We start from the raw sequence: 26,222 nt of genomic DNA, 5'->3' as shown, positions 1-26,222 counted from the left end.
AAGACATCTTTTTTTTTTAAAGCTTTTAATGTCAAGTTGCAGATTGTATGTGAGAACGTCTTACTGATATTTTTCTTAAAGTCTTTGTTTCCATTGCTTAGCGTGAATGACAGACACGCAATCACTGAGATGCTGTACAGGTATAAGAGAAGCCATACAATACGTTAAAATCATACTGTGTAGGTTTGTTTCAGAATGAGGTATTTCAGGAGAGGCGTTACCATGGATTAGCTGCAGGACAATTCATAGGATCCACTATCTTGGGCTCAGCAGAGAAATCTATGGTCAGGTGAATGACAGGGCGAGCTCTGAAAGGAAACACACGAATGCAGCCATGTTGTTCTCACTGACCTTTCCTGTTTTAGGTCAGTCACAAAAACATTTCAATTTGCCAAAAGCCAGAATAGTGAAAGTGAGACTTTCTTTTTATTCTTCTTAGGATTTGGTAGAATGCGCTTAAGAATCTACGTATTTAGAACTAAGCTAAATATTTAGTTAACACGCTAGCAACTAGCAATTCAACGTTAACTTGCTAAGTGTAAGCTAACTAAGCCTTGCTTACTATTTAGCAAATGTTGCAGATAGTTACCAAGCTAAATATTTAATTAGCAAGTTAAATGTCTGCCTGGTTGGCTAAATACTTAATTTATGAATCTATATATTTAGCTTCCCAACTTAATAGTTAGCTACAAACACAATATTTAGATAGCGAGCTAAACGTTTAGTGTGAAGCTAAATATTTAGCTCCAACCTAAATACTTAATTAGCAATCTAAATATTTAGCTTCAAACCAAATATTTAATTAACTAATTATTTGTCTCCAAACTAAATATTTAACTAGCAAGCTAAATGTTCGGCTTGCTAACTAAATACTGAGTTTCAAACTGTGACATTTATAAATGAAGGAATAACATGGTGAAAATATGACTCCGAAAAATGAACCTCCATTGTTTTTTCCTTCAGCCAGGCTAAATAACCCAATTTTTTGTTTGTGAATTTTTGACAATGTAATTTCACAAACGGCACCACATAGATATTTCTTTGTTGTTCTACCTTAGAAGTGCTACACGCTCATCCAGTGAGCCAACTAAGATGTCCGGGTAGCCGTTGTTGTCCATGTCCAGGCCTGCATTTATGGAGTAACCAAAGGTTTGGAATTTGCCATTGACTGACTTCCCCTCAATTATCTGTAGAGGCCAACAGAGACACGAGGCTTTAATCACAATGCCTTAACCAAAAAGCTCCAAGCGAACTGCACACAGTAACCAGGACTGATGTTACCTGACTGGGCTCCTGGGAAACTCCAGTTTTACTTCCCATCCAGATGTAGAGCCTTCCTGTTCCATGAAAAGGAGCTCCTACTGCAAAGTCTGCAGAAAGAAGGGAACGAAACAATACTAACAACAAACAACAGAAATAAAAAGCAGGGATGTTTATGAAAAAAACGTTTTGCTATTCCTGACCAGGATAGAATTCCTGCACTGCGTTTTTCTAGCGCAGTGGACTAAAAAACCCCCACAAATAATCCTTAAGCTAAGCTTTATAAGTGATCTTATCTTCTTGAAGGTCACACCTTGGAATCCGTCCTGATTGACATCGCCGATGGCAGCGACGGCAGTGCCGAACCCGGAGAAGGCTTCACCGGTCAGCATCATGGTGCAGGTACTCTGGAAAGACCCGTTCTCATTCATGAAAACGTACACTGCTCCGCCCCTCAGCGCGACGCGGTCGAAGTAAAACGGAGCCCCAACGATCAGGTCGTTCCAGCTGGGATGGGAAAGAAAGGAAACAACACGAAACATTAGAAGAAGATTGAAACGTGTTCAAAACCTTTTTCAAACTACAAAGTTCAATGTATTTTTTCAGAGTCTTTATATGACAGATCAAGACAAAGTAGAGCAGGATTGTGAATCCTGCTCTACTTCCCTAACCTCCTGGTTATCTGAAGCACCATCCTGATTCACCTCTAAATTCCTCAAACTGAATAGCGACAAAACTGAGATCCTTCCTGTAGGAACCAGATCTGTATTATCCAAAACTGACAGTTTCTCCCTTTCACTTGATGATTCTACACTCTGGTCCTTTCCTCAGGTTAAGAGCCTGGGTGTCATTCGCCTCTCACATCAACAATGTTATCAGTTCTTTTTTTCTTTTTTTTCTTTTTAGAACAAATTAATCGTCTTCTTAATAAGAGACAGATAATCTGTGAAAAGACTGACCACCTCCACCTCCTACCTGATCTGATAAACTGCACCAAAAACAACCAATCAGAGCCAGGAGGCGGGGCACAGTGCTGTAAATCAGCTCATGTACTCGCTGCTCAGTATTCTAATGGTGGAGAAACATCTCACCATTACAGGAAAACACAGTGACAGTTTCAGCAAATATGTAAAAAAAAATAAAAAAAAAATAAAAAGAAAAGTGTTTACAAAAGTGGCATTTTGCAGCTTTAAGGCACTGGAGCTGATCAGAGTGGATGAAAGTAAAAGTGAACAGTTCGAATCCCCACAGACTGAGCACAGACATACTCGTCATTGTTGAGGTCAGTGGCAGCCAGGCTGCTCCCGAAGTAGGAGCCCACTTGTTCTCCCAGGATGGTGTGAATTATCTGGATTTTGGTCTGGGTTTGTTCTCCCAACATCACGGAGCCCTTGGACTCATCCCTGGGGGACCCCGTCACAACAGTGTCACGGTCACGACTCAGCAGTTTTCGCTCCTCGAGAACTGAATAACCTGGAAAAACAAAGAAGGTGTTTTCAATCACCGGCACAGCGCTGCTCACACCAATGATAAATACAATCTGTGAAACTGTGTTTCCATTGATCCATTGAAAGTTGCACAATTTGACGTTTCTGGATTAAACCTGCTTAAGGGAAAAACGTCAAATTTTTTGATAAGTTTTGGCGCTAGGATGAGGTGACTTTTTCAGGCGTACCAAATGGGTTCATTTCACAAAATGGGAATGGAAACAATTTTTTCCCCCCCGACGCATGTCACATAATCAACAACAGGATTTCAACAACATTTTCACGTGTGATTTTGATTGGGTTTGTTATTTAACACAGAATAAGAACTCACCTATATAGATGTTATTTTTTTTCACGTCCTCTATCATTTTCTGAAAAACGATCCCATAGTAATCTGGTTTCGGATCTCTCTGGGATAAATGGACATTCCCTTTAGAGCAAAGCAAACAGACAATTACGAGACAGGAAAATGGTTTGGTTTCAAGACTGAAGCTCGGCTCGCATCTCCCAGTACCCCACCTTTCCAGTTATAGCTTCCCGTGGCGCCGAGGACGACATCAGTCTCAGTGATGGCACCGGAGATGCCCAGGTTGCACAATCCCTCCTGCTTGTGGTCTTTTGAAGGGTTACAGCGCTCATAACTATCAATTTGCCAGTCATCGGTGTTGTCAAACGTCAGATCGTTACTCCTTACGTAGCATTTTCCGATCATCCCCCTCTGGCCTGAGCTGATCTTCACATAACGATGCCCACACGCCTGCAAACAGGAAGCCACGGTTTTAAAGCTAGCAATGTGAATGTGGACCGGTACCGGTACTGGACTGAATCTGAGCCTTGACTGGCTACCCCTAGTGGGGTTGGGAGGGGTGCTGGTGCCTATCTCCAGCTAACGTTCCTAACCCTGGACAGGTCGCCAGTCTGTCGCAGGGCAACACAGAGACATTCTCACCTAGGGAGAATTTAGAGAGACCAATTAACCTGACAGTCATGTTTTTGGACTGTGGGAGGAAGCTGGAGAACCCGGAGAGAACCCACCATGCACAGGGAGAACATGCAAACTCCATGCAGAAAGACCCCGGGCCGGGAATCGAACCCAGGACCTTCTTGCTGCAAGGCAACAGCTCTACCAACTTGACCTGAGCTGTGACAGTGTGACCTCACTGGTATCACTGGAATGCCTGGTGTTGTCGGCGCTGATTAGTGGAGTGAACAGGGAGTCATCTCACCAGCACGCGTCCCTCCTTCAGGCTCCGCTGGCTGGCCACCGTCACGCCCAGCCACATGTCCTCCACTATCTCCGACGGGTTGGCTGTGAATTTGTCACACGGGTTCAGAGTTAGTCTTGTTTTGAATCGTTAGCAAAATAGTTCTGAGCACGAGACACGAAGGCAACCTGTTTGATTCTCGGTCTCCGAGAGATTTCAAAGAAAAGTTCCTGGGAAGAATCTTTCTCTTGAGGGCATTCAGTCAGTGGTGAACCCTCCCGCCACCTTTTTCGTTCAAAAAAAATCAAGCGTTTCACCATTTGTCCCGCCCTAAGTTGTTTCTATAAAATACCTGTAATTAAAGCATTTTCATATATTTTTGTAACTTGACTTTCTAGAAATTTTTATTTACAAATCCCTGATTTTCTGCTTCCCTGCAGCAGGACTGCAACACCTCCACTGGTCAAAAGGGGGAAGACAAGAGAAACATGTCTGTCTGGTAAGAAAGATTTGTGTTTGCATTCATGAGTCAGGAATTCGCTGACAATTCCCCATCACTGCAAATATTAAAACTACAGCGGAACGCAATTAAAATGGTCAATCAAGTTAATTTGAAGAGTGTGTAATTAATTAATCACATCTACTTTTTACAGTTAAAGAAATGTTTAAGCTCATAAAAAGAAACCACAGATGTGCAATATATCTTCCACATACAAACCTTCTTTAACCTTACAAAAGCTGTTTTTCTTGTCCATTTTTTTGGTCTTTAAAGGGTCAAACTGTCATGCAGTGCTATTTGTTTCTAGTTGGCATTTGGAAGAGGCGGAGCAACTCAGTTTTTTTGCACAGATTGTTTGTTTCACAACGTAGTGAAAGTTTCAACAAAGATTTTTTTGTTAAAGTTACAGAGCAGCTTTAAGTGCACTTGTGTTGTCCGTTATGAAAGTTTGTTTGATCATCTGAAACATTAACTGTTTTCATGGCACAGTGAAGGTTTTGGGTGGTTTTTCATCGTGTTGCACTTTCTAGAGCAAAGCTCATCTTTACAAATCCATCTTCACAAACACTGAGATGAAACAATGTTTTGTTTTTGGAAGCCTGTGTCCATCACAGGAGAACCAAACAAGAGTTTATTGTCAAAACTAATGAAAAAGTTCAGACCAACCAGTTGATTGACCTGGAAATGCACATGAAATGGATCATTTTGACCACCAGGTGGCTCTGCAGGGAAAAAAACCCCAACTAAATTATGCAGGTAATCCTGTCAGGCAGCTGTGCATCATGCTTACTTGATGTGACCAGATCCATCCTGGTGCAGTCTGTGGGGTCTTCGCTGATTGGACAGGCGTACACGGCGCCCGTTTCGTTTACATTTTTAATCACGGCTTTTTCCTTGGGCGCTCCTACGAGAAGCCTGGAGGGACACACAGACAGAGGGACAAGCAACATTTCAGACCGAGTTTGTGGGATGTTTGTTAGGTGACACATAATCTAAAACAGGGGTCCCCAAAGTCGATCCTCGAGGGCCGGCATCCTGCACGTTTTAGTACCAACAACCTTTTCAGCAGGTCAATGTTTTTCTTAGGCCTTCCAGCGAGCCATCATTTGATCCAGGTGAGTTAAACCTTTGGGCAACCCTGGTCTAGAGAAAGACGATGGAAAATGATCTGACAAATTATTCTTGAGGCAGAGTGACACCTGAGACGCTTGAGAGTTCCTTCACCATAACAAGCTCACAGGAAAGGTCATTTCAGTTTGCGTGACCTTTTAAATACAAAAAACAAAACGAAAAAAGAGAATGAAGCAGTCAGAGCAAGTCTAGGCATCAACCACACACACACACACACACACACTAACAAATGGACACTCCCCACACCAGAACCTTTTAACACAGCAGTGAACTTTGAAGTAGAGTAATTGCTCGTCTGCCAGGGTTCACACACTGTTTATCGTAAGCACAAGATTTATTCGCTGCACTTTGTAGGTGAAAGGTGTGTGTAATCTTGTTTACACAGAGCTAGTGAGAAGGATGTGATCTGAGAGCAGAGACGATGCTAAGTGGTGCAGCTTTACCTCCTGTTCATGTTTGTTCTTTTAACAAACTTATAGTCACTCCTTTCTGGTTCTTTCAGTCTGAAGTATTGAGTTTTGTGATATTTCATAGATCACAGCAGCGTTTTAAAGCATCTGTGATGAATCTGGTTTGTTTCAGTCAAGCTTTGACTCCTTCTTGTCTTGAACTAAAGTGGCGCTAAACACACCGAAAATGATCCTGTTCTGAGTTTTAATAGAACAGAAGAAACGTTTCATGCATCACAAAAGTTTCAAACGAGTTGAGATGTAAGAAATCCAGAAGGATAAAGATTGTTTTTTAAAACCAGACCTAAATCTGAGAGTTTGGCCACATTTTAGCAACATAATAAAAGCTGTGGTTTGTTTGTGGTGTTGGATCCTCCCAGTGATCTCACACAGCTGATCATGTGACTGGGTTTGTCAAACTGGGACGTTTTGGAGTGCAGTGACAAAGTGCCCCCATGTAAACTAGGAATTTTATCAAGAGAGCATCACAAGAGGCGAGACAATTTGACTTATCAAAAGGATATAAACCTCAGATTAATTTAATCATTGATGTTAGAGCAACGGATGCTTTGAAAGCAGAACTGATCTGAGAGCAGGAAACAGTTTAACATGTGTAGCAGGTGATTACACCTCGCTCGTTAAACAATACAGAACCAGGTCAAACGCTAACACTATTTTTAGATTCAGAGCACCAATCTTAAGATTGTTGACATCCAAGATAAAATCTTCTCCCTTTTTGCAGTTGATTCCTCTCAGTAACACCGACAGCAGCCAAGATTCCTCAGAGGTTTAAAGCATTGACAGACAGAAATGTTTCTTGAAGCAAACACATCGAGACACGTTCCTTTTATTTGCATTTCAATGCAAGATGCGTTTAAGAGGAGTAAAAACGTCTGGGAAACAGATGTGTCCTTTCTGCTCCTAGTGCTGGCCGTTTCTTTCAGCAGGGAGCAGGACAAATGTATCAAAACACCACAATCCAAGGTTAGAGACTTTTGTGGGAAAGAGCGAGTGGAGGAACACTTCGAGGCCAGGTGGTGCACTTCCTTCTAACCAAACAGGAATCCTGAGTTCAGCACCAATCACCCAGGCTTTAGGGACTCCGATAATCTCAGATGAAGGAAAGCAGGTTGCAGCAACTAATCATGTTAATCCCACAGAAAGGGTTTTTGTTTACACTGCACACAATGTTTTTTATTCTGACATTCATTGTTGTTTGCTATCCGTTATAATTTTTAAAATTACTTCAAAATTCTGATTAATTGATTCATTATAATTGAGTGAAACAGACGGCCTCCTGTGGATGTACTTCAGGCCTCAGACACTCTACTTCCTTGTGTGACATTCAGGTGTGTGTTAGATGGGAGCCTCAGTTCGACTGGTGACTAAAATTGCAACATTTGTTACATTGTTGTCAAACTAAAGAAGCAGTTTGAAAAACCGCTTCACTCCCTCACCTTTGGGGGCGCTGCAGCGCCTGAAAGAGACGACCTGAAAACCCCTGAAGAAGACACTGAGTTGAGGTTATGAAATGTAATCAAAAATGAAACAGAATAAGATTTTAGCAGTTGTATTTCTCTTTAGCCTCGGCCAAAAGACTCGTCTCCAGCTAGCGCCAAACTTGAGCGTTTGTTTTGGTTGGATTTACCCAGAATGCCCTGCGTTCCCCTCCGTTTCCTGTTCTATTTTTAGAAAAATCCCCTCGATTTTCTCCGTTAAAGTAATAAAATTCCACAAAGCTTTTCAGGCTTATGATTCCACTCGTCTACATGAAGGCTTGACCTCATGTTTTGTCCTGCAGAAACCTTCCTAAGTTGACTAACCGGTGGCTGACTCGTCCATGACAGATCATCTCATTTCCTGTCCCACCTCAACAATGCGGTCTCTCCTTCTGCTCGTCACCTCCTCATAAACAGGCTGTCAGTGGGGCGAGGGGCAGCTGGCAGCTGCATTCCACCTTCTCCTCTGACATGTTGAAATTCGCCCCCACTGGCTAACAAGTGATCCGAACGACTGGCTAAACCAAACATTTGCCATGGCAAACACTGCCAGCTAAACTTGGAGCCGCATTCCTGTCAGAGGCAGAGAGAAAAATCACACGACAGAGACGGACCGCTGCTGTACGGTCATATCAGCTTCCTTAAGCTAAACAAGCAGAGGTCAGTTTATCTACGCAACAAGGTCTGGTTGGTTGGATAATCCTAACCTTAGAGGAGATGAACTGTTTCCTAAACGAGGAATACACTTTTCCGTTCCTGATTACTCACAAAACAATGAAAACAGAATATCTGCCTTAAGGATAACTGCAGGGTTTTGGGTTAGCCATTTATTCTCAACTTCTCAGCAAATTCTCCACTTTTATTTTCTCTTTGTTCTATTTTAACACATTTTTGTTTTAAAGGGGAATTATTATGCAACGTTGTGTTTTTTTCTTATTTACATCATGCTAGAATGTTATTATTTCATCAAAAACAGACCTGAAGTGTTGCCTTGATTCTCTCATGCATGTTGGAGAAATTCTTTAATCTCCATAGCAACCATTAATCTGTGCAAAATGCCTGGGTGGATCTAGCCCCGCCTTTGAGGACAAAGCTCCTCCTACTGAGCTGCAGTTTCCAAGCTTCCGCCTCACAGAGCAGCCCTTCTCCACAACTCCTTCAGACTAGCCAGCAGCAATTAGCAAACATCTGAAAGAACTGTTCCATCAGCTGAGCTCATTACAGGAGCTACTTGTCAGAGCAATGCTGGTAAAAAACAATGTTAAAGGGTTAATAGAGGAGCCATGTTGTTATGACTTCCTGAAGGCACAGTATCAGAAATACCGGGAGCTTCTTAAAGAGACAGAGGCCCAATATCAAGGTGTGAAATTACACAGTAAAATTTCTTTTAAGTCACATTTAAATGAACTTTTCTTCATTCAAGGAAAGTTCTCAAATGAAGACCTTTTCCAGTTCTTCATTTAATATGTTTTTTATTAACAACTGAAGGTTACATAGTTACTTGATTATGTTATAAAATGGCACCATGTGCCTGGAAAACACGTAACACCGCCCCTTTAAGAAATATTGCTTGCATACAGTAATCATTCCTTTTTCTTCAAATGTTGTCACATATATCACTAGTTGTAGCAATTTATAAATGAAATACAAAAAACAACTAGACGTGTTAGTGACAAATGACAATATGACAAAAAGAGAAACACAAATGAAGGAAGTAAACGCAGGACTGAACAAACCAGGGAACTTTGAGCTCTTGGTTTATTGTTTAACTCTCATTTATGAAGCTAGATCATTATAGCTCTTAGTGTTAGTGCGCCGTGCACAAGTAAACCAGCCTAACAAGAGGCGGTGATTAACTTTCAGATAAGGTTTAGTCAACGTGTTTTTCAGAGGGCGTGACTCCTGACCCGAAGGAGAAGAAAACCTACAGAAACTCAAATCCTTTTCATTTCATTGTCAGTCATGACAGAGGCAGCAATCAATCAAATGACAACATTTTCCAGTTCTTCTATTGTTCAGATAATCTCAGTCCCACTGCAGTCCTGTAGAGACACACCGGACTGTACACAAAGTGGGTTTGTTTCTACCAGCTTAGAGACCGACATTGCCGAACATTTGTCTTTTCAAAACAGCCCAATTCAATCAGAATGGATGAAAAGTATCAGCAAACATCAGGTTTTAAGTATAGTTGACTTTGACTGAGCCGTTTTAACTCACGACTGTGTTTTAATCTAAACTAATCTTTCTCACGGTGGGTAAAAACACAAAAGTGTGTTTTCACTGAGTTTCTACATTTTTATCGAGGCAAGAAAAAAAAACCCGCAAAGAAAACCATCGTTACCCACCAAAAGAGGAAAACACCCAAAGTTTGTTTACCTAAGCTGATTAGATATGATGAAGCTCAGGCAGGACGCAGATTGTAATATTATGCTCCTGAGACAAAATGTGCTTTGAGAATCATCACATTGCCAAGCAAGTATCTATGAAAATCCTCCTAACACTGAGCTCTGCTGATCTCTGTGAGCCAAGGAGCAGAGATGAGGAAGACCCTGGATGTTAGCAGGACGGACAGGATGGTTCCAAATGTGTGTACTAATGCATATTATGATGTATTCTGTGAAAATAGGTCATTATAAGCATTTTAAGAGGAAGTCCAAGTTATTTGTGGATTTTAGCTATTTGCAGGCAGTAGTGGTCTCTAATCCCTGTGAATACCTGGAGTCCACTGTGTTCAGTTTGCAGCAGATCTGTGTTAACTGACAGCACGATCAGCTGACTGTATTTGGAGTTACACAGATGACTCAAAACACAGCAAAACCCCAAACAAATGTCAGGCAAACACACTGATCCGTTTTCACTAGCTGTGTTTCCATTACAAATGTGCGCAAAACATTGTAGATATTCCACTAATGTTGAAAAAACACAATTTGGCAATGGCCGTGCTTCGGTTAAATAAGAAACGCAATTACAATCACGTGAATAAATTTGCACAAGCAGTGTCAGTCATAAACATGATGCGGGAAAATGGTTTCCATTGTAGTTTTGGGAAATGCATTATTTTGAAACGGCCAAAAAAATAAATAATCTCATCTCCATCTCATCCCATCGCAAAAATATTTTAGCAAACAATGTGAGTTTTTTTATTTTTTAATTACCGTTTTTCCATTGACCAAGTTTATTTTTGTAATTCCAATTTGCGCAATTTTAAAGTCAATGGAAACGAAGCTGCTGCCAAGCAGATCAAAACAAAAATCATGAGCTGCTCACTGAAAATGAAGGACAACATGAAGACAAACCTTCAACAACAATGCAACAAAGATGATAACATCTATTAATCACTAGAGACCCGACTGAAATCAGGATCATTCTGATCTAGTGGATAAATCTGTCCATCCATCCATCTGTTTCCAATGGTATCTTAGCAACCGTTGCCTAAAGATAGCATCCTTTCTGATGGGTTTTTTTCCAGCTTTTGTGCCTCTGGAGTCAAACTGAGTCTAAAGTCTCTTGTTAGTTGTTTTGTGAAGAAACTGCATATATACTGTAAGCTTTAGCTGCACACACCCTTTTATTGTTTTGTCGTCTTGAAAAGGAGATGCTATGATTTTATACAGTCCTGATGGCATTCTTAGTGTCCTGAAACATCCATTACCATCTCCTTAGACTGCTGAGGAAAATATCCGCTGCAGAAAACCCACAAGGTTTTCAGTCCAAACGGGCCTAAAGGTCAGTTTGGCCACTGTAGACTGTAGACTGTAGACTCTGCTTCAGGTTTAGCTTTTCTGAGTTCCATAACAAAGAAAACAACTGAAGCTGAACTTGTCTGGGCTGACATGACTTTGTAGAGGTCTGTGTTTGCTCGTTTCAGACAAATGAAGATATCAATCTCATTCCAAATCATAGCTGCTGCATTTAGCAGGCAGGTCATTCGGCCTGCGCAGCAGTGGCAGAGCGCAGAGACGTTCCAGGTTGCACGGTACGATGCTCCACGCAACGCAAGACGCACACAACAAGAATGAACAAATAACAAAACAGCCTCCCACTCAAGGATTTGTGATAAACACAGACAAAACCTATGACTTGTTCTTTGCTTAAGCATGTTGTAAAACAATAGGGAAGATTTCTCCATCTCCATTTAGACACACGGCAGGGAAAGATGGAAGAGCTGCAAGGAAATCTGTTTCCACAGACCAAAGCACAATCCATCGCAGACAAGACAGCAAGATCTGAAGACAAGATATGTGACTATACGATAGTTCTTGGGAACTGACTATGGTAATGGAGACCAAAACTTAAAATCCAAAGAACCTTCCAGGAAAATGACAAACAGACCTAATTCATCTGGTCTTTATATAGTTGCAGAAATGAATGAAACGTTCAGAGTTTGACTCGTCCAGGCTGGTGTGATTTTGGAAGTTTGCGTTGACACATATCTTGATCACATATCAATGCAAGTCAAACCACGCTTCCCACGTCTGCCGATTCGTGAGAAAGGAAAACGTGTAAATATGGGAACAAACGGGATGATCCATAAATAAGCGTAGGAAAACGAATGCCTGCCCAACTCGGAGTTTCAGGAGCAGCAGGCGGGAGTCTGTTGATTCTCTGTTGTTTAGAGCCACTAAGCAAATGAATGGAGATAACACTGAACACCGTGACTCAATTTATGGATCAAATTAAGCAGCATGAGGACAAGAGAGAGACTTGAGTTTGATCTCTTTATTCAACCGTCATGTTGTAACGACTGATTGAGAGAAAACAAGATGTGCTGCTGTTGGCCTCACTGTGACTGCTTTGGTAATGGGAACACAGCGTCTGAATGATCCATACATGAACTTTCCTTTAATTTATTGTTCCTCTCCAGCTTCATAGTCTTGGTGGACGTTGAAGACAGTCGAAGCTAAAAGTAGAACCCAAAACAGGAAGTACAACACACATGCTAAGGTGTTCTTCTTCATTTGGGTTTATTTGGTGATACTCAGTATTTCTCATGCTGCTGGAGGTCGGAGCAACGAGAGACGCCAAGCATTTCCTCCAACCTCCGATGCAAAAGGGATGAAGAGACACAATTGGTAATAAAAGGAGGACACAGCGCAGAACCAGTGTACTGAGCTCAGTAAGGCGAAATGTCAACGTTCACTGGTCCATGACGCGGCTCTGGATCTGCCTGCTTTGTCTGGACAAACATCCTGTCTGCAGCCCGCCATCTGCCTTTAGTAAAACAGTAACAGGAGGGAAACACATCCAGACCCAGGCAGAGAAATGGAACATGGGAGGCCATCTTCACCATAAAGCAGCAGCAACATCAGCAACATCAACAATGCGTCAACCCGTGTTCAGTTTCTATCAGAGAGGTACAGAATGTCCACAACACTGTGATATAAATATTAATATATGCAATATTAATACCGCAAAGAACTGTTTGGACTGTAGTCATTATTCCAAGTAGCATTAGCTCACCAATAAGATGAACTTACTCACAGTGCAACTCTATGAAGAGTATTACCCTAAACAACTACTTCTACTACTTTACTGAGGTTCTCTGAAAGTAGCCAATTATGAGTATAAATTTATAGTTATACACAAAACTAATGTTAATACAAGAATAATATTAGATGCATTAAAAGTCTTCTGATCTGTTTTTGTTGCTGCTAAAGATCTCAGGCACCAAAAGATGGAGAACTGCGGCGTAGCGCGCCTTAATCTGCAGCTTCTGGGTCAGATAACAACAATGTCTCTGGCATTAAGGTGCTTGATGCTTCCCAGTTCCTCGTCACTCTGCATTTACTTAACCAAACAAACAAACCCTGAGCCAGGTCACATGGAGAACTGCATCCAAATGCATGCATGCACACTGGAATGCACATTTACTCAAACAGACGCGTCCGGACTGCTCATGGACGCATGTCGCTTTGTGACCTCCATGCTAGCTAACATTGTGGATGTGGGACCCAGAGGATCAGTGACCGTTGACATTTTGACCTCAGTGAGGGAGAAGGCATGAGACTGATGGGTTAAAAACGTTCACCAACACCGAACTGAACATTCAGGTTCGCTGAACTGAAACTGAATGTTAACAAAAAAAAAGAAAAACACAAGTATGCTGGTGAAATATCTGCTTCTAGCAGCTGATTTGGAGAACCCTTAACACATTTTAACAGATTTTTATATGACATGTCATTCATATAAATCTATATTTTTTAAATAGACAAGCATTCATTAAGATGTTCTTTGGATGCATCACAATTTTGAACATACTTCGCCTGAATGCACACTGATGTAACCCCATACATCGGTGTGCATGGGGTTACAGTGAGGGGATTATTTCCCCTCACGGTTGAAGAACGAAGGGGGAAGGTGTTGAAGCATATTGTTTTTTTAAGCTTCAGGTAGCCATAGCTATCTTTAGCCCCTCATGGCACCTGCTTCTCCATGCTGCTGGAACAGAAGACAGAGTCAAGCTTCACTGCAGGAACTTTGGTCGATAAAAGTCTCTCCTTTGAATATCTTCTCTGCAGAGATTAGCAGGAGGCGTGAAATCTGACATGCAAAGCTTTCAACATCGCATTACAAGACATCCGTCAGGTTGTGGGACAAAAGTGGAACACATGTCCTAAGGGACAATTTACCATTTATAAACATTGTTTATTACTTATATTTCTTAACATTTCTAATTTACCATTTAAAAAATGAACACATACTGTTAATGACGTATTAAACAGACCACAATCTCATAAATCGCCATTTGCAAGCTATGAAGGGAGTTACTGGGATTTTGCAGAGTGCCATTAACACAACTCCATACATCACAAAGCTTCCTTTGCACCGTGCCAAATCAGTAAGTGCTGGCTTACTGTTATGTAAAAGTGTTGGCTCTCAGAGTATAAAATGTTAGCATCTGAAGGTGATTTATGGCAGCAGCTCCATCGTTCTCCCACAAACACACTTCACAGACAAAGAGCACCAGCCTCTGTGCACAGAGGAATGTTGGATCAACGCCACGTGCAAATCTATCAGCATCCATCCTACGCTGAAAAGAGTCTTTTTTCTAACAGCGCACTTGCTGAAGCTCTTCGGTGCAGATCACCTCTCTGTACCGCACCATCCATCTTAAGTCTCTGTCAGAATTTCAGTATCAGTTTTCCACAAAATGTTGCATTCTGCATCTGGGTCAAAGTTCACAAGTCTGCTGGGTGTAGAACGTCTTGGATACATCTTAGTTTGTTCAACCAGTTGCTTTCTTTTTATCCCTAACCCAGACAGTCCAGATCTGTGAAGAGAACGACTACTGGTTGTCCTGTTGACCGTTTCTCCAACCTGAGAGGTACGTTCCTCCAGTTCCTCCAGAGTCACTGGGCAGTTTCATGTGAACGGTCATATCTTGGTTGGTTTGCTGTTGTGCCACTGTCTTTTCATTTCAGATGACAGCTTCAGGTGTTCTTTAATCTTCATGATGCCGTTTATGCACTAATGTTTTCTAACGAACTCCAGGGACGTTCACATCAAAGATGGATGTGTACAGAGATCTGAATCCACACAGAGACTCTATGGACTAATTAGGTGCCTTCTTGAAGCTGTTGACATGACACCATCTGTCAATCAATCCAGTGGGTTGCTCAGCAACTGACCAATCAGCAGCCTGATTCACAACCTTCACTTTATAACTGTACTTGCTGGTCGGCGATTCACTCTACTTCCATTTGGGGGCGCAGTGATCCTGCCTGGCGTCACATCAGTTGGCAGCACTGGATTGGTCAGCATGGTGGTGCAGTTGTTGGCATTACTGCATTGTAGTAAAAAGGTTCTGGGTGTGAATCCAAGCAGGGACTTCCCCTGTGGAAGTTGAGTATTGCAACTTCCTGTGCATGCATGGGTTGTTTTCTGGGCACTCCAACTTCCTTGTACAGACCAAAAACATTCATGATCAGGGTTTATAAGTCTGTTTTAATTGCTTTTGGGAGTGCATGCTTCTTTGTTCCTGTGATGAACTGGTAACCTGTTCAAGATCTCACCAACTGAACGCTAGAAAAGGACACCCATCTATACCTGATTATAATTATGACCTGTATATTAAGTGCGTATTGAACACACTTGCTTAGTGAACAAATAACTTGTTCAACTAGTAGGCTTCTTAGAGATGTTTCTAGAGAATGTCCTGAATTTACCATAGCACCGTTTTCTAATCCCTCCATTGGCTTTTCTGTGATGAATCATATTTCCTTTAGGTCTAGCTGTCAAGATTTTGCAGAATAATCTTAAAATACTTGAATCAGTGTAACACCTGGTTCACATGACAAGATTTTATAATTGAAAGACCAAACACATGACAATAAAAACTGTAGCCAATGTCCACCATAATTTCTGGTGCGCAACGTCAGCTGTTTTGTCTTCTGTGTATTTTGGATTCCCCTCCATGTTTCTGTCACCTCGCTTTCTGATTGGCTAAAAGTCATGTTCAACAGTCTATGCTTTTGTTTGTCCTAAAGAAACACTCCATGCGTTGAGATCGGGTCAAAACAATCCAACATGTTGATCCAAAGGTGAACATCCTCAACATTAGACGGGATCAGATCACCCTTAACACACCACACACTGCAAGAATATCTCCTAAGATTACCTTCAGAACCATTGTGAGTGTCGGAAGGGAAAGCTGGGTCAAAAATCAGCATAATTATCTCGCTGTGGCTTCAGAGAGCACGGTTGTTGTTTTCTCTACATGGTTTTCCAAAGTGAACCCTTATGAGACAGACTTAGGAAGGTCATGGCCTAAGCAACACATACATCACAAGGTTGATCCAAAACTCGTAGTCCTCTGTAAAACTTAGTTGCCAACCTGTTACTGTCAAACAAACAAGCAATATTCAAGCACATAAAACGATTGGTCTTTCTGCTTCTTATTAGTTTCTGGTGCATTAGGGCGTGTTTTTATGAGAGCAAAGGTGGACTTTGATTGTGGAGAGTGAGTATTGTTATAGTAGCTGCATTTCAACAGTACTGGCTGTGTCTGACATGACATCCTCTTTAATTCCGGCTAACTCCGTGGTATGAAAGAAAAACAGAACCTGTTTCTTCTGCGTGTTCTGACTGAACATCAGATTAGTGTGTATACTGGAACATACCAGTTTAATTTGCACCTCACAGCGCTGAGGGGAAGACCACGACGAGATAAATGTCTGATTTTTATGGCCTCAGGCAGTCAGACAGACATGAGGCAGAAAAATCAAACGCATTTCAGCGCTGATTAAATATTCATCAGTCTGATGAACCATTTGCTTCAACTCTTAGAAAGTGCAGAGACTCTTCAACTGTTAGTCCCTTTCGTTTTATTTTTTTTTTTTCTGCTTTAATGCCCCAAGATCATCATTCTCACTTGCAGCTTGCCTCAACCTGAAACCTGGCAGGTTGTGACTTTGCACAGAAAAGTGATACATTCCAAGCATACCACCTGGTCAAAGAAATGGAAGAGCCAATAGGTGGCCAGCTGACTGCCCAGACCCCTCTCCCCTCCACAACTGAGGACAACCAAAACAAAAAAGAAACGGAGATTCAACAACAGAGAGAGAGTGAAGATAGACACCCACTGCAAAATGGCCTCGGGTATCTTCAACATTGACTCCTAGAAGTAATGCCAGCTTCCTATTGGACACCCCCCCACACACACAAACACACACACTCTACCTATCAGCTCCACCAGGAATCAGGAATCTGGAATATTTGGTCCAGATGGATAATAATGAACATTTGAACAGGTTAAAGAGAGCTTTATGGCTGAATTTAGGGGATGGACACTTTCAGTCTACACTTTCATGACTCTTTCTGAGTCATGGGTGAAAAGCACCCTTGACTTGTTTCGACTAGTTTATATTCCTTAGTAAAGTCATGAATCATCCTTCATACCCTTTCTAAGCAGCCTGACTTTCGCCTGATACTTTAAATGAATCCTCATCAATGATTCTTCATGCTTAATAAACAGTAAGCACTTTGTGTGAGCTTTACAAGATCCTAAACTCAACTTATACGTTGATATAGTAACCATTGGCATTTCCACACAGCAGGTAATTTAGTGGGTAAAACCTTTTAAATTAGACCTGACTCTGACAACAGCACTCTGTTAAGAGTAACTACAAAAAAAAAAAAAAAAAGACACATCAGTTTGGTTCTATACCTGACAATGTATCTCTGTCTGATGTTACTGATTTTCAGATACTTTCTCTACCATTTTGGGTTCGACTCACGAGGAATGACAATCGACAACAACAGGCGAAAGCATCCGCCACCAAGAGGGAAAAACCCAACACATGGGGCACAACAGAGAAGGCAGAGACAGTGACAAAAGTTGAACAATTTTCAACTGTCTTGTGTTGCTAGCCCGTGTGCAGGTTGCCGGTTGCTTGGCTGGAGGAGGGAAAGCGATTTCACCTCATCTTATGAGTTCCAGAGGAAATTAATGGAGAGTGAGTGAAGTCGCTTCTAGTGTGTCGAGGCCTTTAGTAACGTCCCAATCCAAGTCATTCCAGAGGCATTTTCTAATTGAAAGTCATGGACTTATATTTCATTAAAATCATTAAAATTCATTAAACAAATAAACAATATTCTTGAGTATTTCATCCCATCCATGCCATTGATATTCCAGATTGAATGATTTTTTAGCCCTAAAAGCATTCATAATACTTGTTTTGTCATCCCAGTTTTTCCTTATTTTTAGCCACAAATATGCTGCACTGGTCAGGTGTAGACACTAAAGAGCAAATCTGTAAAAAACTGAATGATTACAAATGAGTTTGACTAACCAGATGCTATAAAATTGAGTTGGTTTTGCACAACATTGTTTTCTTAGTCTATATCCTTTATCAAATACCCATGAAGCAGATAGAAACCCATTTCCTTATTTTTTAGCCACAAATATGCTGCACTGGTCAGGTGTAGACACTAAAGAGCAAATCTGTAAAAAACTGAATGATTACAAATGAGTTTGACTAACCAGATGCTATAAAACTGAGTTGGTTTTGCACAACATTGTTTTCTTAGTCTATTTCCTTTATCAAATAACCATGAAGCAGATAGAAACGACTCTTGAAACAGGAAAAAGGAGGAAAATAAAGGTAGAAGAGATAAAGATGATATATTACCACAAAACATGCAGAGTATACGAATGTTTCTCATGAACAGAAAGTGGGAATTTATTGCTAAAGTAAATTAAGTTCTGTAAAATAATAATAGTAATAATAATAATAATAATAATAATAATAATAATAATAATAATAATAATAATAATAATAATTAATAATAATGCTCTATCAATGGCAAACAGCAGCTGCGTGAAATTATTTTTTAATTCAGCCACACACAGCAAAAAACAACACAGGACAATGAGGGTGATTTTGTACTGTGGCAGTTTTTGTCAAGAACATATTATTTAAATCCAAGGATGCATGGTCTAAATATGACAACCAAATACTTATTTCTATCTGAACATTTTTTTACATGATATTTTTGCATTATTATTATTCTAATTTTCTTCAACAGCAGAGATCCATTCTCGATGTATTGTGCAACCTTTGCACGGAACACAAGACAAAATTTTTTACTGAACCAAGACCTCAATAAATTTATAAACCGCAACTGAAAAGCTACTATTACGGTCCAAATTAACCAACATGCGTATAATTATGCTTAATGTATTTTTTAGAAAAGAGTCAGTCTGGCACGCTGCAGAAATTAAACTAGTGAGCTGCGAGCTCTGCATGGTTGCTGACCACACAGTGGAAACGGTCGACAAGTCTCTTCCTGTATCAAAAGCAGAACTGCAGCGCAGATAAGAGGTTATGGAGATGCTCTGTGATCAAGGACGGAGAGGCGGCTGTGATTGGCCGAGTGAAATCCAACACCAGACAAAAGAATTTCATTCATCTGGAGAAAGTTTGAGAGAGCTCGCTGTTACACACACTCACTGTCCATGAAATTCTCGTCTATGCTATAAACTGCATAGCATACAGCTTATACTATACTGCAATAATTTTTCATTTCAAAGTGTAAAAGTGAAAAAAAAAAAAAACTTAAAACTGGCGAATACTTTCAAAACATTGGTAACATTTCACTGGTTGGCAACTGCTTCTAAATAGCTATTTTATTGGAAATGCTGGATAAGCAACATGTGAATTAAATTGTTGTGACTTAAAGGCATCAGGGAGAATCCTGTTCCTGTAAAGCCAAGTTACTGACAGCCTCAGGCGACGCATTTTATTTTGACAACTTGCTGAAGCCCGCCCCGTGTCAGCCACTGCGGAACGTGTCCCGTCGTGTTTCTGATCTGCTTCGAGTGAAAGTCATTACTTCTGCGACGTTCCACTGCAAAGCGAAATTACACACTCATTTTGTTCCAGAGCATTTTGTAAATATATATATGGAACAGACACGTTGCATGTTATTGTTTACATGTGGAAATCACGTGCACACGCATGAAGGCAGAGGGGAAAAGGACGATTGTTTTAACTGGCGTCCCCAGCAGCGCTGGAGCAATTGGGTGAACAGAATGAACCCTGGAGGTTTAGGTTGGATTCATCACAGCAAACAGAAAATAACAGAAAAACCTGGGAGGAATTCAACTCAAAACCACTTTTATTCTTACTTTTTCTCGCTCTCTGTGTCGGCTACACTGCAGGCAGACCTGTTGCCATGACAACTGATAAGTGATTGACACAGATAATCTGATTTAAACTCCTGCTCTACTGTTGATACGCCAGAGAGTCGGTGTGCAGGTCGCCCTTTTCTTATTTTTTTTTTTTCCTGAACCGAAACGCAGTTTCAGTTCTGTTCAGAAAGATTCTGCGGCACATCTACATGCTAAGGTTGTCAAAGTCAAGCTAGCACAACTGACCTACTTCCCCTTCTCTTGCTATTTTTTAATTAAAACTTTTTCTGAGATTCTCTAGTTGACATAATTTTGACAATCAGTTCAACCGTACGTTGTCCCTTTATTTTCTGTATCTCATATGTACATTTAAGATTTAGCGAATTATATGGACAACTTGACAGCTAATGACAGCCGTCGTCCACAAGCAGCTTTTTTGCGGGATCTTGATGTGCCATCACATTGCAACGTGTCCATATGTTCTTAATGGGCATTGTACATTATGCACATATAATGTGATTAATAGGACTTATTTGATTATTTTATTTAGAATCAAATTGGAATGTGCTGACTTTGAATCCGTCTATATGATCAGCCTGAACTGACCATATTTCTGCATATTAATTGATGAGATTTTTTTTTAATAATGTGCTTTGAGACATTTGTTCTGAATTGTTGCCATATTAATAAACCAAAGTAAACCGAGTTTAATTGACTTGCTGGCCATGGTAAAAGGACACTTACAGTAAATGTGCTTAATGGCATCATGGGACAATATGAAATATATTGTTATAGGCTGTTAAAATATTAGCCATGAAAAATATTTCCCTTTTACTCAAATATATTAATCAATATTCAGTAATTGTTACATTACTAGATAATTAGTTACTTTGTTATGGTGAAGGGTTTTTTTTCTCTTCTTGCTTGCAAATTGTGTTATATTTTCTGCACTAAGTGTGTTCAAATCTGTATGAAGTCAAAGAAACAAAAATGGGCCCCCACGTTCAACTCTGCGGAACCTGGCCTCGTACACGCTTGGGCCGGCCCTGGTTCTACATGTCCTTCTTGACACTTTCCGACCTGGATGAAAGAAAATGAAACCGCCTTTCTCCATCTGCTCTTGTTTCGAGAAATGAAGTGAGTGATCCCCAGAGACCAGACAGGAACAGTTGATGACATCTTAACAGCGAACACCGCGCAGTGGCTCAGGTTGTCCGCAGGTGAGTGTGCGCCAGCTCACCCAGATAATGGATGGGCTTCGGCTGAACACCGGATCTCTGCTCACACTGACAACCTGTAGGTACAATCGCTTGAAACCAAAACATTTCCGAAACACATCCCGACAAAACTTACAGATATCTGTCGGAGCCCTTCGTCTGTCTGTGCAGAGCTACCGAGAATCCAAAGAAGCTCCCGTCGCTTTTCCCCTGTTTAATCACAGGAAACTTCACATCTATGTTAAATCCGTCGCAGGTCGGCGTCCCGCGGTACGCGGCCAGAGCGGTCCAAAGTAATAACCGTAGAAACATGTTTAGGTTCCTCATCCTCTCCGGGTTCAGTCGGTTTTAACCCCCAACTCCGCGATCAGATCCACGATCAGCCGGGGTCCGACGTCAGACCAACAGGTAGGCTGAGCCGACGGCAGCTGAACTCATGAATGTGTGTGTGTGCGTGTGTGTGCGTGTGTGTGTGTGTGTGTGTGTGTGTGCCGCTGCCGCCCTCCTTTCCTTGCTCTCCTTTCCTCTCAGCCTGTCTGAAAGCAAGTGCACCCATTCACAGTGAGCTACTTGGTGACTGTTTCTCTCTCTTACCGTCTGAAATCTTTTTCTTGAACACATCGAAGCGCTGCAGTCAGATAACAACAGAGTTCAGCTTTACGTCTGAACAGGCCTCTGTTAAAAAACCCGTCCTGTTTCAGGCAACTGCTACAACTTGGTAAAGATATACGTACAGGTGATGGTAGCAAACTTTTATTTTTGGGGTGGGGGGGGCAAAAAACAATTCTAGCATTCGAAAGAATGCTGACTTGGCATTCTGCTCAGTCATGGTCTGAGGTGCTAAAAGCTAACAATCCTAAAACCTTATTTGAATGTTTAGCCGTGGAACTGAACATTTGCAGTTGATGTTAAGACACATTCAGCTGTGTTTAAAGGAGTGGACTGTATTTCACCGCTCACTAAACGCTCAGGCTGGTTATTAAAACTACAGTAGTTGCGCAAGTTGGAATTACAAATATAAATGGAAACATCTTAATTTCACAAAAACGCAATTTCTTCGATAAAAATAAAAAGTTCTGATGAGCGTTTAACACCATGGCTGAATTGTGAATATATCCCATGTAACTGTTTACATCCGTTGCTGCCACGATTCTTAGTGACTTATCACGTGAACAAGCTTATTCACGTGTGATTTTCATTTCATTTCTTATGTAATGGAAGCACCCAATTGCAAAATAGTGTTTTTTTTCTAACATTAGTGGAATATAGACAAATATTTGTACACATTGTATTGGAAACGCAGCTGGCTGGCACAAATTTAGTGCTGTCACAGTGAAAAGGTAGACTAAATAAATCCTGTCTAAAAATGAAGAATTGATACAAAGGTAAGTATAAAAATTATTTTAGGCTACAACATTTTTACATTTTGTCAAACTGCCCTTCTTTTAAAATTTAGTTCTGCCACAGTGAAAAGGTAGACTAAATAAATATTGTCTAAAATGACGTCTGTATCTGTTTGGACATTTCTTAGCTTTATAAGAACAGAAAGTTAGGGTTTTTTTGTTTGTTTTTTACAACATTAGAAGAAACAAACCAAAGTTATACAGTTCTGAAACATTTTTTTAATGATCAGGGTTTTAGGGACGCTCACAGTTTTTGTAGTTGTAAGTTCTGAGAGGTTTTCTAGCTCTATGCTAACACACTCGGCTCCTCCTCACATGAGCTCTTTGTGACAGGCACCTTCTGCCCTGCTTTGATGCCTATTGCTGAAATTTGTGGCTTCCAATAGGCAGTTCATTAAACCCTTAATCCCCTTCCAGAGTTCCCTGAGCAAGTCAGAGTTTTTCAGTTTAAGATCCCCTCCCCCCGCCGTTCTGCTGTTGGGAACCTTTTACCAGGTTTGGATCTTCGCTTCACCTGTGCACTTCTACCAGACAGCAGGTAATCAGGCCTTCATCTCAGGTGAATGATGCCTCGAGGGAATCGGAGTTCAGTGAGCACATTCCACAAGCTTTTACTGTTTTTCACAGTTCCTCCAGTAGATTTGGAAAGATTTAACATGTAGGACAATGAAAACGTAATTTTGTAATAAGATTTTTTTTAAATATAAAGCTAAGAACACAATGGAAACACTTCAAATCTTGAACGCATTGAGCAGTTCACGTCAACTCCATTGTTTGACTGTTAAACTAAACATCATGTTTGCGTCAGTTATTTACAAAAAAACTGCCAGTTATTGACGCAAGTAATGGAGTGGAATGGTGTGGAAAACGAGACGCATTCTTGAATAACTTGGTGTATTTATTTAGTTAACGTAGCACAGCAAGTACGAGCTAACCGAACTAGCACAATGCCGTCAAACTTTTTACTCTTCCTACAGTTACTCATTTTCTTCTTGACAGCGGCTCCACCTAAAGGCGTGGAGTAGTATAACACAACACAAAGTGTCACCACTAATCTTCCTCTGTGAAACGTGTCTTTAGAAGTGAACATGTAAATGTTTCGGAGTAAAAAAAATCGACACAAAGGTCAGTAAAAAAAAATTATTTTGCAACATTTTTACATTTTGTTAAACTGACCTTTTTTTTCTTACACCAAGATGTAAGAAGTACTTCACATGTTCTGTTCGCAGTCTGCACATGTTTCACACAGGAAGATCATTGATGGTAACTTATTTGAACTTCCTGATTAAATAAGTCAGGTTGATTTGTTTAGCACATTTCAACAACAAGGCAATTCGAAGTACTACAGAAAAAGACATTATGTTGCAAAGGCAAAGTAAAGATAAATTGTGTTACTCTGACAGAATGAAGGTGAAGTATTTTGTGGATAAATTTAAAAAAGAAAAAAAAGATATTCTAGCTGTTACTAAAGAAAGGCAACTTTACACAAATGGGGTTTGGGCGCTGATTTAAAGTTTTCTAGAAATCAGTGGGTTTTATGTGAAAAAAACCAAAACAAATTACCAATGCAAATGTGTCAATGATTAAATGCTGGTAAGATGGTGTTTGTGTCTTTTTGATAAGGAAGTTGCTTGAAGAAGGTTTGGGTCCCTTTTCGAGACCAACTAATCTGCATTTATGCAAAGTGAGAATGCCACGGTTGTTATAGGAACGTTCACTCTGCTTAAAATTCATGTTGAAAACAATCCTCCATGTCTTCTTACAACCAGGAGTTGAAATATCTGGGTTCCAGTTTGGGGAAATGTATTAAGAATTCCTCCTAAAGTTGGGAAGTCTGTCACTTCTTTCCTAGCCCAACCTCAAAACCCAACATGGCTGCCTCAATATATGAAAACACAAAGTTTATTTGCTTTCCCGACAGCTTCAATATGAGATACAAAGACCCAAATTCTGTCATGAAAAGTGCTGCCGAATGCACGACATGACACGTGCTGATTACAGTTCCTATGGTTACGGGGGAGACAGATACAGGTTTCGGACCTGCATCTGGATCACAGTCACACTGGCTCAGATGTCACTTCCCAGATCCAATATCCAGATTCCTGGGTCACAATGTGGCATAAAATGTGCGATAAAACAAGACGGCAAAAGGTAACTTTTCTTCTTGTCCGTTTTCTGTTTCCATTTTGACCTTATCTTCCGAGAAAAACATCTGATCCCGAATGCGGGTGGACGACATGCCAGTGTCTACAGTGTCAACATCCTGTTGCAGCCTTCCATCTGGCCTGGCGACTGACACTAAGCAGATCTGTGCTGCCATTCAACCAAAGGGCCTGATTCCCAGGAGGACTTTCAGATTAAACAACAAATCTGAGCACCTCACTACTCCCAACTTCACTTCATTTCACATTCTGATAAAGATTTACATTCTGAAAGTACCAAATCCTAACCTCTGATCACCTTTGATTTTTTTTTATTTATTTATTTAAAAAAAAAAAAAAAAGATCAATTATACTACTCTGTTTAGCTAAAACTGCTTGACTTTTGCAAAAACTTTTTTGAGTTTTTTTTTGGAAGTGGCAGCACATGATTGGCCCCTCCCCAACCTGCTGCTGCTCTGCCAGTCAACTGTAAGTGTTTTCATTTATCCAATAATGAGGAAAATAGATGCATAAATAAAAGGTACAGTAGATAAAGGAAAAAATAATAATAATCATAATAAAAATTCCTCCTTTACGTATTCCCCAGAGCCCACTGTAAACCAACACCCCACTCTGAGCAAAGATCCGGCTGCAGCTCCAGAATCCCCCCTGCTCTAAATCTCTTCACCCACTCAGCACACATGGAATGTACTTTGCAATTTATCTCAAAGTTTCCTGTTGTTTCCTCACCAACGTGACCACAAGCCCCTCCCCCACTGTCATAATTTTGCCCCCCACGGCACCCCCTTCTACCCCCCCAAAAAAACTAAATACACCAGTTCCCTCACTTCTTGTAACAATTTAGTTAGTCTTTCTGTCTCATGAAGCAATTTAATTAAAACAGTTTGCTGCAGCGTATAGGAGGAATGCATCTTTGCTGCAGTTGTGGTTTGTTGTATAAGCTGAACGGCTCCATGGAGTCCTCAGAGGGCATCCTATGAATCAGTGGAGGGGGCTGGGGGGGGGGCTGTCAGGGTGGTGACTGGAGGCTTTGTGGAGCTCTTGATCAGAATGGTGATAACAATAAAAAAAGTTCTCCAGAATGCTGCTGAAAAAAAAAAAAAAAAAAAATTAAAGGGGCATTATGTGAAATCAACATTTTTGTGCTTCAGATCATGTTATAATGTTATTCCCTCATCAAATCCATACCTGGAGTGTTGCCTTGATTCTTTCCTGTATGTTTGAGAAATCCTTTGATCTCCGGTGGCGACCATTTAGCTGTGCAAAATGCCAGGGTGGA

The 26,222-nt window shown here is 40.8% G+C and overlaps 1 protein-coding gene across 3 annotated transcripts in view; it reads right to left on the bottom strand.

The window, feature by feature from the left end:
* Positions 1 to 21,836, bottom strand: part of itga3b (integrin, alpha 3b) — a 35,656-nt gene extending 13,820 nt beyond the window's left edge. For all 3 annotated transcript variants that reach the window (XM_044103644.1, XM_044103645.1, XM_044103646.1), the window contains exons 1-11: positions 21,515 to 21,836; positions 5,242 to 5,366; positions 3,974 to 4,056; positions 3,267 to 3,504; positions 3,079 to 3,177; positions 2,529 to 2,733; positions 1,574 to 1,767; positions 1,282 to 1,370; positions 1,054 to 1,187; positions 222 to 308; positions 65 to 132 (exon numbers count right to left, since the gene is read on the bottom strand). In XM_044103644.1, the coding sequence (XP_043959579.1) occupies positions 65 to 132; positions 222 to 308; positions 1,054 to 1,187; positions 1,282 to 1,370; positions 1,574 to 1,767; positions 2,529 to 2,733; positions 3,079 to 3,177; positions 3,267 to 3,504; positions 3,974 to 4,056; positions 5,242 to 5,366; positions 21,515 to 21,705 (1,513 nt within the window). In that variant the 5' untranslated portion in view covers positions 21,706 to 21,836. The remainder of the gene's footprint in view (positions 1 to 64; positions 133 to 221; positions 309 to 1,053; positions 1,188 to 1,281; positions 1,371 to 1,573; positions 1,768 to 2,528; positions 2,734 to 3,078; positions 3,178 to 3,266; positions 3,505 to 3,973; positions 4,057 to 5,241; positions 5,367 to 21,514) is intronic.
* Between the last annotated feature and the right edge of the window lie 4,386 nt (positions 21,837 to 26,222).

The sequence above is a fragment of the Gambusia affinis genome, linkage group LG20 (assembly GCF_019740435.1).
Source record: "Gambusia affinis linkage group LG20, SWU_Gaff_1.0, whole genome shotgun sequence".
Classification (NCBI taxonomy): domain Eukaryota; kingdom Metazoa; phylum Chordata; class Actinopteri; order Cyprinodontiformes; family Poeciliidae; genus Gambusia; species Gambusia affinis.
Note: the sequence above shows the minus strand (reverse complement) of the source record. Positions and strands in the feature narration are given on the sequence as shown.